The sequence below is a fragment of the Cygnus atratus genome, chromosome 1 (assembly GCF_013377495.2).
Source record: "Cygnus atratus isolate AKBS03 ecotype Queensland, Australia chromosome 1, CAtr_DNAZoo_HiC_assembly, whole genome shotgun sequence".
NCBI lineage: Eukaryota > Metazoa > Chordata > Aves > Anseriformes > Anatidae > Cygnus > Cygnus atratus.
Window position 1 is genome coordinate 26,069,358 of NC_066362.1, and position 17,546 is coordinate 26,086,903.

Consider the following 17,546-nt stretch of genomic DNA (forward strand, 5'->3'; position numbering starts at 1 on the left):
CCTAAATACAAAACTTATTTGTAGGTGGGATGGGTAGATAGTGATTTTACATTCCAAAACTTCTAATTTGCAGTACAGACAAACGTATGCTCGTAGTCACAGTGCATTCTCCCACTGCTATAGCTTTATCTATGTGCTTCTCATGTTTCTGAGATTTCAAATTTATTCTGATGTAATTGTTTCGTCTGTCCTTTCCATGCCTTTCCTAAATGGATATAGGAATGCAACAGTCTTCTAACCAGGCACCAAGAACAGGAGAATCAAGGAAAGGTATTCTGTACGGTAGCGTTTTAAGTATGGAACATGTATAATTCACAAATACCTATACATGATACATACTTATCGTCTTGGAGATCCACGCTTTGATGGTTTGAGATCTATAAGTTAGACTTAAGAGTTGGTTTGGGGTGTTTTCATTTGCATGTTTTTTGTGCGAGTCTTTTATTACTGAATTCAATGTTTGCTTTTGTCACCAGTGATAGTATATCTTTTTATTTATTTATTTCCATTTGTTCTCATGGTGCTTCAAAATGGGCTTCAATGGTGAAAACCAGCAGTCCCCAGAGACTGGTTTTCTAGATCCTATTTCTGTGTCAGGGCATCAAAGCCTTGGTTTTGGTCTGACTGAAAGCTATCTCATGAACTTATTGTCTTCTAAAGGGTGCTGTGACCTGGTTTTGATCATTGACTATATTTATTATACATCAAAAGCAAAAGTTCAGATAACTTATTGAGCTGCTTTGATTAACTGTAACAGTACTAATTGAAAATACTGAAGTCACCTGTTCAAAGTTTATAACTGTTCCACCCTAACTATTTCTATGAGACACGTTTCTTTTCAGCTGTATCGCATTGACAATAAGCTCTGTTCAGATCAGGAGACATGCTCTTCAAAGTTCTCACCTAAACTCTGTTGTTAGGAAAGACAGAATTTGTACAATCATTTATGGGCTATTGGTAGTAGAGATGTCTTCAGGTGTGATGTTTCTTGGTTGTTGGGTTTGTTTGCTTGTTTTCCCTTTAATAATTTTGTCCAAGCCTTTGGTTTACTTTCCATGATATGACTTTGTGGAAGGTCCCAGGGTCTTGCTTATTTAAAAAAAAAAAAAAAAAAAACTTATGATAGTTAACAATTGGTTAAAGAACTTCATGAACGCTGACATAGCTTCTGTGTGGAGATTAGGAGGTTATATGTGCTTGTTTTTCCCCTTTTGTGTTGGGAATCAGAGTCCTTTTATTTTGTCTTAGTTGTTAATAGTTGAGAGGTTGTAGCACTTCTCAAACTGTCTTCCTAGAGTGCAGATTTATTAGTACCTCAGTGACTATAGCAAGGATGTGCTATAGTACACTCTCATCAAGTCTGCAAATGATATGAAATCGGAGAGAATTGACGGATGTGCTTCCGCACAGAGCTGCCATTTGGAGGGACCTTGACAAGCTGGGGAAGTGGACTAAAAGGCATCTTAAGAAATTTCAGCAAAGGCAAATGCCAAGTTGTGCCCCTGGGTAGGAATAGCTCCTTGCTACAAAACATGATGGGACTGCCTGGCAGGGGAGCAGCTTTGCTGGGAAGGCCCAGAGAGTCTTGGCAGTGAGCAAGCTGAGCATGAGCCAGCAGGGTGCCCTGGCTGATGAGAAGGTCAACGGTATCTTGGGCTGTGTTAAGAGCAGCCCAGCCAGGAGACTAGGGAAAGTGATTGTCTGCCCCTACTTGGTACTTGTTGGACTGTCTTAATCCCAGGTTATAATTTTGAGCCCCCAGCGCAGAAGAGGTTGATCTTCCAGCAGTGAGCAAGTTCAGCGGGGAGCCATCAGATTTGTCAGGGGCAGGAATACTTGCCCTCTGAGGAGGGGCTGAGAAAACAGGGCTTGGTCAGCCTGAAGAAGAGGCAGCTTCAAAGGGGACCTAACAGCAGCTTCCAATATGTACGAGAAGGCAAAGCCAGGAGCTTCCCCGTGGTACATGACAGGAGGTAGAGAGACGAGGTGTAAGGGGAAACAGGAAAGTTTCTAACTGCATGTTAGAAGCATTGCCATGATAAGGACAGTTAAAACAGGGAGGTTGTTTGGCTTTCCTCTTTAGACATGTTCAAGATCAGACTGAATAAAGCTCTGAGAACTTTGCCTGACCTCATATCTGGGCTGGCTTTGAGGAGGCAGTTGGCTAAGAGACTTCCTGAGGTCCCTTTTGACCTGACTTATCCTATGATCTTAAGTGCTAGTTGCCTTCATTTCACCAAAGAAAGTTTAGAGTATAGTATAGTATGGCCTGGTAATGCTGCTTTTGTCTATTGTATACTCTTTTTTGGTGTGTTATAGAGACCTGCTGGTGATTCTTCTACCTAGAGATAAGCTTTAGATCTTGACTGTGCTTTTTCATTTTTCTTTAAATTTTCAAAATAATCCATAGTTGGGTAAAGTAGAAAATAAAGTGTACTGTATGACAGTATAAAGCACTTAATGTTTAAAGTGGTAAAACCTCTGCTTGTGGTGTGTGAATGTGTGTGTAGTATGAGTACTTTGAAGATTCATCTACTTACTGTCTTCATAAACCACCACCATTTGTTAACTGTTTACTAACATAGCATAGTCATGCTATGCTGTTCTTTAGTTTAGAAATATTTCTTAAACGTAAGAGCCCAAAGAAAATACCACCTATCTTCTTTATTATTATTATTGTTTTTTAATTCTGTATGATTTGAAAAAACAGGTGCTTTGGAAATGCTTTCATTCATTCTGTCTTGTATTAAATTGGCCCAAGTTTCATTCTGTTATGACTTGTAGTGTTGTCCATGTTAAATGTTTTCCTGTATTGATTAATTTTTAGCATGCCAAATCTAATTTCAACATGTCAATTAATATTTGAACAGCAATAGATGACTTTTCCCAAGGAGACTCAATAAGGTGAGACTTCTAAAAATACCTAATACTTACTTGAAGAATGATATGAGGGAGCCACTATTCATTCTGCTTTGCTTTTTAAGAAGCTCTGAGAAAGAGGGGAGTGATGACAGTTGGCATACTTCTGAGGAAGAAGAACTTGATTTTACCCCCAAGGTATGGTGCCTTTACAGGAAAATTGTCCTGTAGAAATAAGTGATTTGAAAGCAATTTTCTCTGGGATAGAAAGAAACTTTTTCCAGCTAATATTGTTTTCACTTTCAAAGCAGTCTCTGGTCTGACAGCTTTTTTTTTCTGCTGTGAGGTGTCTTTTTTTTGTTTGTTTGTTTGTTTGTTTGTTTGTTTTTTGGTAAAAGAATTGTAGCTGTGGCAGAGCATGCTCTAAATTTGTGGTTTGGGGCAAAAGAGTGGTAGGTGACAAGATAAACAACCACATTATTTTAGTTGTTCTGGTTCATTTGAGTCAGATTTGCAGACCCTGAAAGTTTATAAGTTACTGTATAACCTGTTCTCCTCCAAACGTGGCTATTGTTTCCCCTAATTTATGTGATAGAATTCTAACTGATAATGAAAAAGAGCATTTATTAACTGAAAACATCTACTGAAGCTGTTCAGCACCTGGTTCTCCATTCCTTCTCCTCAGGTTCCTCCAGGGCTCAATGAATGAGTTGCTCAAATTGGTCGGTTTTTTCCCCCTTTCTTTCTTTTTTTCCCTTCTTTTATGGGATGGTATTGCATACTTGTGTATAATCTCACACTGCATGTTTTTATTTTTTTGAAAGCTCGTGTGGTACTCTTTTATCAGCCACGTGTTATCTCCTACTGTTTTTGCTAGTATTATGAAGGATTATCAGTTTCTCCAGTGATATCCGGAGCATCTGGTCTATTGTGCTGGCATTCTGCAGTAATGAGGAACTGGTGTATGGTGGTGGTGAACTGGTGGGGTTCAACACACTCTGATGCTGGAGATGCAAGCATGTGTAGTTTAAACATTATTTCATTTCCTTACATTGATTTAAATGGAAGTGATGCATTTTTGTAGCATGATTTTGAAAATTAGGGATCTTTTGGTAAGTGGACTTGCAGTGACTCATTTGTGTGTTAAGTCTAAGGAACTTTAACAGTTACTTGAGTTGTACACACTTAAAAGTAAGCATCCTACATATTAAAAACATTAACTCAAAAACAGATTTTTAGACTTGTTATGCATGTAAATACAGTTTTGGAAAGAATTTGCTGAAGAATACCTGAGCAGGTTTTTTTGAGGTAGAATAGTCACTGACTTGCATATGTGGGAATGTTTGTGTAATTAGACCTATAGGATGTACCAAGCACCTGAGAACTGTCAAAAGGACAGCCTGGTTGTATTTACTGTTCAAGATTTGATTTAAGTAAATGATTTGTTTGTTTTTAAAAACAAGCAAGCAAAAAATAGATCAAATAATTCTCTTCAAATGTATTTTTATTTACAGAAGCCACAGAAGCCAAACTTGACGTTGTTAATGAATGCTTCCCAGCAGTTCAAGAAAAACAGTAAGCTATTTAGAAAAGACTGCATGATATAATGAGATACAAAAGTAAACTAGCTAAGTAATTTTTTTCCCCCTTTGTCTATAGAAAGTGAGAAAAGTAGTATTATAAGAACAGAGCACATAGTCATTTTAGAGCAAAATAATTGAGATCATGAAAGTGAAGATATTGAGTCCCTTCCTAAGCCTTTGTCCCTGATCAAGTCCTTTCTCCCATCCTGCTCATCCACAGAAATATTAGGTGGTTTTACCTTGCTAGGCAGCTGAACTTCACCACAACCACTCTCTCACTCCTCCTCCTTAGAAGAGGAGGGGAAGAAGAAAAGGAAAGAAACAATTCACGGGCTGAGATACGGATAATTTAATTAAAGGAAAAAATAATTAAGGAAAAATTATTATTAATTATACAATTTAACTAAAGGGAAAAAAACAGAAAGGGAAAGGGGAAGGGGGGGGGTGAAACAAACAACAAACAAGGCTGTGTGGAAGTGCAGAGGAAATAAATTACTCTATACTTCCCACAAACGAGCGATGCTTGACCACATCCTTGAAGCCAGGCCTCAATGCACGTAGCCATTGTTCAGGAGGAGAGACGTTTTCACAACAAGAGCACACCCCTCCCCCCCTTCTTCCTTTTTCCACCTCTTGTTGCTGAGTGTGGCATCGTGTGGTATGGAATATCCTTTCCGTTGGTTTAGGTCAGCTGCCCTGGTGATGTTCCTTCCTTCCCTCTTGCCCACCCCCAGCCTGCTGACTCTGGGGGGGTTAGAGGGAGTCCTGATGCGGTGCCAGTATTGCTCAGCAGCAGACACGCCGCTGGTGTGATACCAGTGCTGTTCTAGCTACAAGTGCTGTTCTAGCACAGCACTGTATGGGCTGCTGCAGGGAAAGTTAACATTCCTGCATCCCCAGTACAATCCCTTACCTGGCTCCTTTTCCAGACATTCCCAGATGACTCCTCTTCTATGCTTTAAGCAGGTAATAGGCCTGTTGCTATTTTTGTAACTCCTTTGGTTCATATGCCTTTTTCATTTTCTCATGCTTTAAGATGATGGTGGTGGCTCTAGAATTGAAAGTCCTAAGTCACAGAAGAAAAACCTCAAGCAAAGAACCCCATCAGATGCAAATCTGAACAAAGGAGAGTGTGGTGAACTGTTGAACCAAGATGTTTCAGATGCAAGCAACCTGGAAGAAGAGGAATTGGACGAGGAGGAAGAAGAGGAGGAGGAAGATGAAAATGACGATGGAGATGATGATGAAGAATATGAAGAGGAGGAAGATCTTACTCAAGGTGAAAAGGAGGAGGAAGATCTGGAAGATGAAGAAACTCAGTCTAACGACATAATGGAGGAGGAGCAGGGGGGTGAAATAGAACCTAAAGGAGAAATTAATCAGGAATTGGGGTGTTTTAGAAATGTTAAGTATGAAGGGGAAACTCAATGCGGGACTGGAAATGTCTTTGGTAATGATCAGAAAATATGTAAAGAACTTGATGAAAAGATGGAGGGATCTGTTGATGCTCCTGTGTCTTTTATAGCTGGGTGTTATGAAAGGTTGCAAGAAAATATAACAGCGATATCCCCAAAGGTAATGAATAATGAATTATCTTACGAATCCATACCAAAACAAGCTGTCCTTCAAAATCTAAATAATTTACAAACTAGACAAGAAACTTTGAACAAGAAAAGTGTGATTCAGGAGAAGATACACCAAAAGGGTGACTCCTGTTTTGCAGACTCAGAAACAACAGACTGGAAAAAAGAGATCCCCCAGCCTCTCTCTGACAGTTGTGGTCTTAAGGAGAAAAAGTCAAGTTTTGGTGATGGCTTTAAAAGTATTAATGGTTCTCAGTCAGCAGCAGAAAACCCAAGACTTGAAAGTCAAAGACCAAAATCTGATCTTCTTGAATATGTGGGTGAGGAAGATGCTGAAGAAGGGTATGAAGAAGTAGATAATAAAGTCTGTGGAGCACTGAAACAAGAAAGTGAACACATGCACTTAATTAGATGTGAAGAAAACACAAGGGCAGCGTTTTCCTCAAGCACAAAGGTAAATATACAGGGATGATTCAATCACAAGGGTATTTTTAAGGGTAATACAGGTAAGAAACAGTAAGCTGTATTCTTATGGATAGTTATTGCATAGATCTGTATTTCAGTTATCATCTTTTGATACTAAAAAGTGTTACTTCTAGCCAAAGTAATTTCTAAGATATAAGAATAATGCCAGGCATTATTTTCAATATTTTTAACGTGTGATTACAATGATCTTGAAGGAGAAAGACAGGAAACTTTTTTTCTGGAATTGGTGAAATTTCTCTTAGTTATATAACTGAGAGAATGGATGTTATTTGTGAAGTGTTACTGCCATTTAGTAAAATTCACAGCATGACGACTGCAACTGAGAAAACAAAACAGAATGAAATTGAGAGTAGGAAGCTAGTAATTTTCTGTGGAGCAAACTGGGGGAAAGAAGGAATGTGTTCCTGAATAATATAATTTAAATAAAACTGGGGTTAGACTGACATGAGGAAGTGCTTTTTAGGGGCTTTCCAGAACTAGGGATGAAGTTTATGACATGGGGCATTGCTGTTTGATCATGTAGATTACCACTGGAAACCTGAAGGCCTTGGGAGACTTTTGAGCTTTGCTTTACTTCTGTCTTACACAAGAAAAGCATTTTCCAAGTTGTCAGTGTGTGTTGAGGAAGATGCTTGTTTCTGTTCTTTCCAGCTGTTTTGGTCTGTCTCTTTTAGGAAGAGCCACTTAAGTGGGAAGGAGAGGAGAAGGAAGATGCTTGTGGAGGAGAGCTGCAAACTGCAGCTGTTGAGGGTGTGGAAAATTCTGTTCATAGTAATAGCCATCAAGACTATAATGCTTCAGAAGACACTGCTGATGAGAGAAGTGAGTTAATTAAACATTGATCCCAGTTGTTCCTCTCTAAGTATTAATGTGCTGTAAATGAACTGAAATGGTGATTTGGTGATTGACTTTCAGAGGTGGTAAATTCTCCTGTTGCCTGTGATTTGTAGTAGGCAGTGGCAGAGAAAGACAGCAGCTTGTTTTCCTTTTCATTCGTTCTTAGGGAGCACAAAACATGGTGTTGGATTCCAAATGAATTCTATAGGAAGCAAGTGCTGTTCTTGCTTTTGTTGCCGTATTCTCCCTGAAGTGGTCTGAATAAGACAAATAGATAGAGAGGAACTGGTGTGTCTTGGGTGTGGCAGTAGTTATTTCCCTTTCTGGCTTGTACTACCATATTGAAAAGCTGTGATTGCTCTTGGCTGAAGCCTGGGAAAGACTTGAGTCAAGCTGTGAGAAAACTGTTCTGCTACAGTGCTTCACCTTGTTCAGTTTTAAAATGTAGGAGGTCTCCCAATGCCAATCCTTTGTGTGCTTGAGACCATTCCCAGCTCGGACAGAGTTGAGTGCTTTGGTGCTCATCTCAGGGTCTTGGAGCAGGAGGAGAAGACAGTGGTTCCAATGTGTGTCTCCTGAGCGTAACTCGATGCAGTAGATGTCTTCAGAGCACATGTAACTGCTGATCAGGTGCTACACAGAGGACCTGGCAGAAGCTAATGCTCTGAAGGTGGTGTGCCTAAATGCGAAACTCTGGGCCTGTAGGTAAGAGAGAAGACCCAAGCTCTGCATCCTGCAGTTTCTTCCTGAACATTACCCAAATATGTGCAAGGCATAGTTTGTAGCTCTGTCAGCTGTCATGCTTAAGCATCTTCTGCTTGAAAGGAGATAAGAGGAGTAAAGAGAACATTGTGATGTGACCGTGTATGAACCTACCATTGAATATAACTCATTTCTTAGTTTCTCCTCTGCAGAAGAACTGTTACTCATCTTTCAGATGCAGGGTTTGACTGATGGGGAAAAATGGAGTGCAATAAATGCTCACAGCACCTCTCTTTGTCCACCCTTTGTAGGTGCCCTGCCAGCTCTAGGAGCAGAGCAAGAGGAGGAAGCTGAATCTCCCTGGGATTCTGAGGTAGGTACTTTCTGTGAAAGATGTAGTGGGGTCCCAGTGGGGGGAAGGTCACATCCAGAACCACTTCAGAGTTTGCTTTTGAATTTGTCGCTGCCATTAATGAGGCTTGTTTACCTCTTGTTGCTTCTGCTGTATGTTTGTAACTAGGGGGTCCTTGAAATGCTTGTGCGCTAGGTTTTCTAGTTAGAATCGGGACAAAGTTGGATCAAGCTAATGATGTAGGCATTCTAGTAGCTGGCCTTTGAGTTTGATGTCTAGTACAATATTGAGACAGTGAAGTTTTCTGCTACTTAAAATCTTGTGAGCTTCTCAAAAGGGCTGGTGGTGTGAGGATTGTGGGTTTTTTTGTTGTTTTTGTTTGTTTGTTTGTTTGTTTGTTTGTTTGTTTTTTTTACCATACAGCTCTATTCTGCTGCCCCAGTCAGTGTTAAATGGTTGCCCCTACTGTCTGCAACCTAGACATCTAGATTTTTCTGTATGGAACCCTTATCTTTTTTAGGTATACTTCATCCTTTTTAGAAAGTCATTTTCAATAGATACCAAACAAGCTGGCTGTGTGTGTCCTTTCTGTCTGCGGTAATTGGCTAGACAAAAGAGCAGGGTCTATAGCTAACCCCCTCTGGCTTTTCTTGTGAGGAAAAATGAATTCCTCCTCACCTCCTTCCTTAAAAAATACTAGACTAACGTTTTTAAGATAACGTTAATCTCTGCTAACTTTGCCTTGTTAGTCTTTATTCAACCCAAATTTTTGCTTTATTTTTGCAGCATAGTGGTGAATTCACTCAGTACTGCAGGATACATGCTCCAGGAACGAACATAAGCTCAAATTTGAATGTCAGGCACAAGTTTGGTACAAATGTCAGATCACCACAGAGCTGCAGTTACTCGTTCGCAATCCACATCTTGATTTCCAATATTAATTCTCTTTTGCGGCCATTCTGTTTGTCAAGGATTATCAGTGTTACAGGATAGATTAGATGAGTTATAAGCGTGTTTGTTTAGCCAAAGATCTGAAAATACACACTACTGCTGTGACTGTGTGCTATGCATTGATGTGTCCTTTACAAGCCTTCAGTTACAAAAACCTTTTGATACACTTGATATCATGTTGTGCACATTGGCTGAGTTGCAACATTATTCATGGAAATAAGTGGGGGGGGCGGTAAAAGAGTTTGTACCAATTGTCTTGCATGTGTTCTAGATTATACAGACAGATTCTGAAAGTCTGAGAAAAGTATCGCCTGGTGTGTTGCTCCCAGCTGCAGATGAACATGGAGCATGCTTGCAGAGTGTTTCAGTGGAGCGCAACAATGGTAACTTTCTGGTGGATTGTGTTTGTAAGCATTTATAGACTGAAGTGAACTTTTACCAGTGTCTTCCTTAGGAGTGCTGTTACGCAGTGGCTGTGTGCCATAGCAATGAAGAAGTGCCTGGTACTTGTTAATTAACACCAGTTAACGCAGCACTTGATGGCCTGTTTGATTAGTAAAGGAATTTCTTGTGTGCATTATGTGTTCTTTGGACACTTATATTTTGGTTTCAGGTTGTTGCTTACAGTGGTAAAAGTGTGTGTGGTTTAGGACTGATCTGTCAGAACACTGAGACGTTCCTGGATAATAACACAGCAGAAGAAATATCAACTGGCCAAGCATTTTTTTTCTAGCTTAATTCATGATAGGTTTATGTTGTGCTTTGTCTAGGAGCTAAAATGTGATGAAAGTTCAGGTTCTGTTCCTAAGGACTTATTCCTGTAGCTTGTGAAATTTGCCTTTTGACCATCTTGAGCGTAGAAGAGCAGAAAAGTTTTGCTGTTGGGGTAAAATTCTTTTCTGAGGATTTTCTCCTTTAAAAAATGACTTGTCAATCCAGCTTGTAATACGGGTGTAATAAATTAGTTGTAGAGGCCAATTTTAGTTTAGTAGGCTGGAAGCAGAACTTTACAAGATGAGAGCTTTAAATGAGCTTGATTAGTTGTCATGAAAGTCTGTGTTGTATGATTCTGCTAAGTTAAATTTGAAATCAATACGAAAAGGGGTTAAGAGGTGATTATGGTAATCTTTCTAAGGTATTTCCATATTACTGGACCACCGAGTTTGCTGAAATCAAATACTGTTTGATTACAAATACTGTTTGATATGTGCCACATATATATGAATTTATATATACATAAACCATTCCTGTTTCTTAAAGGTGTGTTTGTGACCATTTATATTAATTTTCAGCAAATTTCCCTTATACATGAAAAAGCAAAGTGCCCTGGAAAAAAACAGAAGTTCACAAAGATATGTCTTAAATCTGTGTTATGTTTTCTCTATCATAAATCATATCATATTATAAATCATGCATTTGAGGGGATATGTTAGTTTGTGTTAAGATTTTTCTCATAAATATGATGATTCTGGATGCGCTTTAGCTATAAATAATTTGTATTAAGTCATGTTGGATATAAAAATGTGATGTCTTCACTGTAGGTGAGTGCTCAGACTCTACTTTTCATATGTCATCATCAGGTGAAAAAGAAGCGATCAAGGATGCCATTGAAAACTATGGGAGGCAGGTATGTGAAACCAAGTATCTTGATTTATATTCTGTAAACTGTATTATACGTTAAAGTAAAAGAAAACTTACCAGTTAGTAAATGGTGCTGAAGAAAGCGTCCTGTACATGAAGGTTGTATTATCTGAAGTTGGATACAATCTTATGTTTGTGTAAAATGCTTGCCATTATGATGAGTGTTTGACATTGATTATCCCGATTTGTTTCCAGCTGATTTGCTTAAACATTGACCACTGTTTTTCTTTGAGTGTGTGGTGCTGAGAAACAGTGCAGTCAAATGTGTTCATTTTTCCTATGCAAAATGCATATTCAAGTGGGGAGAAAGTTTTTTCTATCATCTCCTGACCTGTTGGATAAAACATGACAGATATTCCTCTTTGTAAGAGAAAGGTCAAGCAAAAATCTGGTGAGATGATCTGCCAGCTGCTTTCTTTGCTCATACAAAATGTCCCTTGGTTTATCAAGTCAATAAGTGTTTGAAAAGAATTTTTGGAGGGCCTTTTAGAGGAGTATAAAGCAGGCATTCTGTTTATATTAGGCATAAAGGACAGGGCTGCGTAGGGGTCTCCAGTGAGTGTGTGGAATCTGCTGTAACATTTAAGGGACAGTGGAGCAAGTAATTTCCACCCCACACCCAGGCACCATGAAAGAGGGTCATGAGGGTCATAATTTCAACAGGCAGAGTGTAGTGTAATAACCACACAAGCACCAGGGCATGTTTAAGGATCAATAACTTTAACAACTTTATTGAGGACAGCCTCCCTTCTTATACCATTAGCTCTACAAGCGGTACTTTCCCACTAGCTATTTGTTGGTTCACAACTTTGCCCAGCAACAGCAAACATTTAGCAACTTCCATATCTTAAAGGTTGGAGAACAAGCAGTTTGAGACAGCAAGGTGTCCTGTGGATCACCACTTCTTTGTTCCTTCTCACTTCTTTACATTCCTCATGGCTTCATCCTCACGAGTCTGATGTTATCACCAAGCACGGGGGCTTGTAGACCCCCATGGCGATACTCCCACAGCAGAGCACCGAACTTGAGGCATTTGGAAGGTGGTGAAAGTTGGGCAAAGAGAACGGAGCTTGGGAACGGAGTGGCCGAGACAGGTGGTGGCTGGTTGAGATGCTACTCCCCATTGTGACAGGAGGAATTTCTGCAGAGTTAAAAGGGAGAAAAGGGCCTGTCTAACTAGAAGGAGTGAGAAGTTGGATGGTCTTGGCCCCTTGGGACACCAAGGCTGCAGGCCCTAGTTAGAAGGGAGCACAAGCTGAGGAGGCACGCAGGGAGGGAACATGTTGAGGGGAGCGTGAGGCATACGATCAGTCAGAAACGTTGAGGAACAAAGTGTAGGTGGGGTCAGGGATCTGAGGAGACTGGAGAGAGGAGCTGGTTGGAGGGGTTGAGGCATTGTACAGGTTTGGTAGAAGTTTGGGTTCCTGTTTTGGGGCTGAGGGAAGGAATGGACAGGCTTTCCTAATAAATATTTTTCTTTGGAGCTTGGAATGGAATTTAACATTTCTGATTGGGGCGGGGAATTGCAACGTAGCCACTTCTCCCTGTGGTGGATAATAAGCTTTTTATGGTCACTTGCACTATATTAGCTCAGCTGGCAGGAAATTGTAGAACACCAAACAGTAGAGAGTGATGAAGGAAGGAGGATGGGAAAATTCAGGCAGTCATGTTTTATTTGTTTATTGTGTTGTGTGTTTTTTTAAGTAAAGTAATAAAATATGAAAAAAATAAACTACTTAGTGACACCAATTGTAGAGAGCAGGCAGGCTAAAAGGTAAAAGCAATCCTCAGGTCCAGAGAAATCTAACTGAAGAAAAAGTATTATTTCTAAAGTAAGTCCTTTTATTTTAAAGAAAAAAAGGAAAAATAGAAGGAAAAAAAAAAAGCGATTCCCTATCTTTATTTCTGTTGTATGATGGATAAGCTTGCAGCGTAAATTACATGGATTAACTGTAACTTCCTTTCTTTTGGTAATCTTTCTGTCTGTACCTGCTTACTCAAGGAAAAATATATTTTAGAAACTACCAACTTGATAGAAAAAACAGCACATGAAAATCAGGCTGACAAAGCAGAAATTTCACATCAGGAAGCCCTAGCAGAAAATGAGGAATCCCACAGTGCTGACAAGCAGTTAAGCCTAAAACCTTGGGAAGAAAGGTATGAAAGAATGTGGGTTGAAAATGAGAAAAGGGAATTGAAAACAAATTTTAAAAACATTACAGCAGAGCTGAAGCAGCTGTTTGGTGAAGTTTGTGAACCTGTGAAAACTACTTCCTTTGTGGAAGAAATGTCAGAAGACAACTTTAATGAAGAACTGAAGAGTTTTCACGTTGCTTCATCTGACGTGACAGAATCAAATAAGTTAGAAAGTAAAGGTGAATTTGGAGATACTAAACTTAATGCAGACCTAAAAGAACCCAAAATGGAAATTGTAATTGCAAGCCTTGGTGTTCTTCCTGATCAAAATAACTTAAATGCAAACATGGAAGATACCTGGAGTACAGATGAAAGAGATTACACTAATGATGCAGATAATACAAAAGTGCCTCTAACGAAAGAAGAGGAAAATAAAATGTCTACTATGGAAATGGAAGAGAACAAGTATGGAAGTAGTAGAAATGCAGAGGGAAATTCTGAATACTCCCTGAGACACTGTTTAAAAACAAATATTTTGGATGACATTTCTAATATTCGTCCTAATTTAAGACCTCCTTCTACAAATGGTGAAAAAAGCATTTTTTGTAGGAGAAAGGAAATTTGGAAAAGACTTCTGTCTTAGTGGCAATATTTCCAGAGACTACCTTATCAAAAACAATAAAATAGGAGAGGCAGAAATTGAAAGTATTTTTGCAAATTCTCAGCAACCTTGTGGCACTCTGAAAAGGAATCTGGATGAAGAACTAGAACAAGACGTGGAAAGATTTAAGAGTAAGGTAGGAATGCTGCAAATAGTATTCCTGGCTTTGGAGAAAGAGAAGGTACAGCTACAAAAAGAGGTAGAAGTTCACCTGCTACTCCTTATTCTTTAGCCTTTCTGCGTATCAATGGTCCTGTTCACATTAGCTATTCATCATTAATGGAAGGTGCTTTGTGCAATTTTTTTTGTTGTTGTTTTAATGTTTCATTACTTATGAAGAAAGAGAGCAGTGGAGAGTTGTCCTTCTCCGCATTACCTAATTAGGTTTTTGAGAAAACAGAATATATTATTGTTTCGGTTTAACAATAGGTGACAGTCAGTTCCAGTGTAAGTAGTTATCACTTCATTGCCGTAAAAAGAAACGCGCACAGCTATACCAGTTCTGATTCTCAATCAAAGAATGAAAATAGCTTCTGAACAGGGTCTTGACTAATCTATTCATTTGCTGTGATTTGTGCATGGCGTGCCTTCATTGCCCTTCACTAAAATTCCTGTTTGCTGTGAAACCATTTCTGCTTGTGGGTTTGAGATTCCCCTTGCTCCCCCCATTAAGGAGGTAGCCGAGCATACTTCCACTTGTATTTTCTGTGTATTTACTACTAACGGTGTGTAGTCTTTCCAACTTCTTGTCCTCCAGTAATGCTTTCTTTTCTGTTGTTCATGTTTTAAGATAAACCATTGTTTTCTTTCTAAAGGCTATGTTTTTGTTATGGTTTAAATCACAAGTGAATTCAGTGTACTTTCATTGACTCTGTATACTTTGTAGTGTAATTTTTATGAAAATATTTCCCTATATGAATTGAAATGGTCTTATTTTATTTGATTTCAGAAGTAAAGCTTGAATTACTTGATCGTGGATATGGTGTTTCTCTCCTGTAGAAAAAGATAAATATATGAAGCTGAACTTTCTTTTCATAGGTTGAGAAGGAAAAAAGGAAGCAGAGACGTTTCAAAATGCAGGCAGTGGAGAAACAAGAAGATCTTGATAAATTAAATACACCAGCAGGCAATGCCATTAATCAGCAAATGAAGCAAAAGCTTAATCTCAGGAAGAATGAATGTTTGAAAACTGAGGATGAAAAAATAATAGAAGAAAAGCACAAAAAGGATTTTTCATTTGAGGAAACTTCAAAAGTAAATGAAATGCCAATAAAAAGGTAAAGAGATTTAAAAAAAATAATCTCTAATTCTTATTTTTAATATTAAGTAGCTTTAGGACTTTTTTTTTTAATCTTATAGTAGTTGAAGTAGTTTCCTCAGTGCTGAAAGCCACACTGAGTAGTCCATTGCTTCTCAAGCATTTAAGAAAAATAATATTTTCAGGAAGAGCTAAGTTCATAACAGAAGCTCTAATTTATTGCAGTGGGGGGTGAGAGAGAGATCTTGTGAATTTAATTGTCAATACTGAGGCTAAGCATGTTTTCAAAACGAGGGCCATAAGATTGAAAGAAAGAGTTATTGTCTTAGGAAACAGCCACACAGAAAAGTAGGGACTTATTTGCTTTCTCCCTTTTCTAGAAGACTTTAGTGATCCTCATGCAGTTGTTTTCCTTTTCATTAAGCTTAGATTACCTTTGTCAGGAAAAAGGGAAAGATAGCGATAGCAAACTTATCTAAAAAGTTTGAAGAAGTTGCAGATGCTTTTACGTAACCTCAGGCATTTTTTACTGTCCCTCTGAGGAGAATCTCTGCTCTGGGTACTTCTTCTAATGGGGATAGTGATGTTCCAGCTTACCTGAATTTTCCTCAGATTCTACCTTTCCTCCCTCAGTTCTAGAGGAAAATGATTAAATAATTGAGTGTATTCTAGAATCTTGGGAGTCAAGCTTGTGGTTTATCACAGATGTGTTTAGTCTTGATTGTTTCAGGACTTGTTTCTGGAGCATATGTTTCATATTTTATGTAAGATACTTGGTGAGTTTTTTTTTTCTTTCTGTTTAATGCAGTAAATCTTTCCTGAAAGCAAAAGATGTAAAAAAAGAGAGTAAAAGACAGTCTTCAAAGCAGAAGGCTAATCAGAGGATGAGTTCTTCCAGTGGGAATCATTTTCAAGTACTGGATGATAGCACTTTCAGTGAAACATCTCAAGATGAAGAAAGGTACTGAATATAAGGAATATTATAAATAAAATTTAGTTATAAAAATTGACCTGAAAATTAAAAGTAAGTTTTGTAAATTGAATGCATACAATGATTCTTCTTTCATGTGACAATTTAATCTAATGCCCTTTATGTTCAAAATCACTTGCTTAGAATGCTTTGAAGATATTAGTCAAGCTAATGATAAGGGAAAATGAGCACAAATTCTGAACTACCTGAATGTGTGCACACATTTATATTTACACATGTGCACAAACATACATTTTTTAAATATTTTTTTAAAGGAGAAGGGAGACTTATAAAAGGCAAAGTTGCTCATACACTACAGGTTTCTCTTTTTTCCTGCTTTTTTTTCTTTTGCCTGCCCAAAAAGAGAGAAATATTACCTCCTTTGTAGTACAGCACAAAGACAGCTGTGTAACCTTTGGATGTTGCTCTAGTTATCTCTATAATCCACTGTGCTGTAGAGTGTGAATAACAGTTTTTCTAGAACTAGTTCAGTGATACTTGGCATGCCATTGAGCTGTCTCAGATTCATGAAGCATCAAGAAGGAAAAACTGCACAGAGCTGATCAATACAGGTTGCAGGCACATAGTTCTTGCTGAAGAGCAGTTTTCCCTGATTAATCAACTTTTGTTTAAAAAAAAAGAAGTTGATGTTTTGCTCGCCTGAAATTACCTCAAGTGGAAAGTAGTGAACTCAGGATGTCTTTCGTACAAAAATAATCGTAATGGCTAAATAAGTTTGACTGAATGAGCAGTCCTCAAACTGAGAGTGACACCATCATGCCTAGATGTCCTGAGTCTGGATGGGATGGAGTTAATTTTCTTCCTGGCAGCCCACCCAGTGCTGTGTTTTTTAGATACATGACTAAAACAGTGTTGATAACACACCAGTGGTTTAGCTGCTGCTGAGCAGTGGTTTCACAGTGCTAGTGCATTCTCTGTTTCTGATTTTGCCACCACAGCAAGTAGGTTGGGTATGGGCTAGAGGCTGGGAAAGGACACAGCCAGGACAGCTGACCTAAAATGACCAAAGGGATATTCTGTACCATGTAGCTTCATCGTGCTCACCGCTAAAACTAGGGTGTAGTCTTGCTCAGAGACTGTCTGGGCACTGGTTTGCTGTTGGGAGGTGGTGAGTGCTTTGCATCATTTTTGTTTTCCTCTCCTTCTCCCTTTGTTTATTTATCCCTGTTTCTGTTTCTTCCCTTGAGTTTTTCTTGCTATTGGTCTTCTGATTCTCTCCCCCAGAGGGGGCGTGAGCAAGCAGCTAATGAGTGCTTAGTGGGCTTAACCTACCAGAGCTCACAGACAATAGTACTAGAGGTTGGACCTGATGATCTTTTGAGGTCCCTTTCAAACTGGGTTGTTCTATGATATTATTCTTAGTATCTTGTGGGAAAGATAGCCTTCCTGTACACATAAGACTTTTTTATCTGTCTTCAACAGGATGTTCAAAATTCTTATATTAAATTTTAGTTCAATTCACTTTTGAAATTAAGTTTTCAGAGCAACTTCAGATATTGATTGTGA

General features: G+C 38.7%; 1 protein-coding gene across 1 annotated transcript in view; it reads left to right on the forward strand.

Moving 5' to 3' along the window:
- Nucleotides 1-17,546, forward strand: part of LOC118246889 (ankyrin repeat domain-containing protein 26-like) — a 52,166-nt gene that overhangs the window by 9,158 nt on the left and 25,462 nt on the right. Inside the window, 12 exon segments of the mRNA XM_050709043.1 lie at nucleotides 2,871-2,904; nucleotides 2,985-3,057; nucleotides 4,374-4,434; nucleotides 5,479-6,479; nucleotides 7,186-7,333; nucleotides 8,362-8,423; nucleotides 9,625-9,736; nucleotides 10,895-10,980; nucleotides 12,997-13,730; nucleotides 13,732-13,990; nucleotides 14,830-15,068; nucleotides 15,858-16,010. Coding sequence (XP_050565000.1) covers nucleotides 2,871-2,904; nucleotides 2,985-3,057; nucleotides 4,374-4,434; nucleotides 5,479-6,479; nucleotides 7,186-7,333; nucleotides 8,362-8,423; nucleotides 9,625-9,736; nucleotides 10,895-10,980; nucleotides 12,997-13,730; nucleotides 13,732-13,990; nucleotides 14,830-15,068; nucleotides 15,858-16,010 — 2,962 coding nt within the window.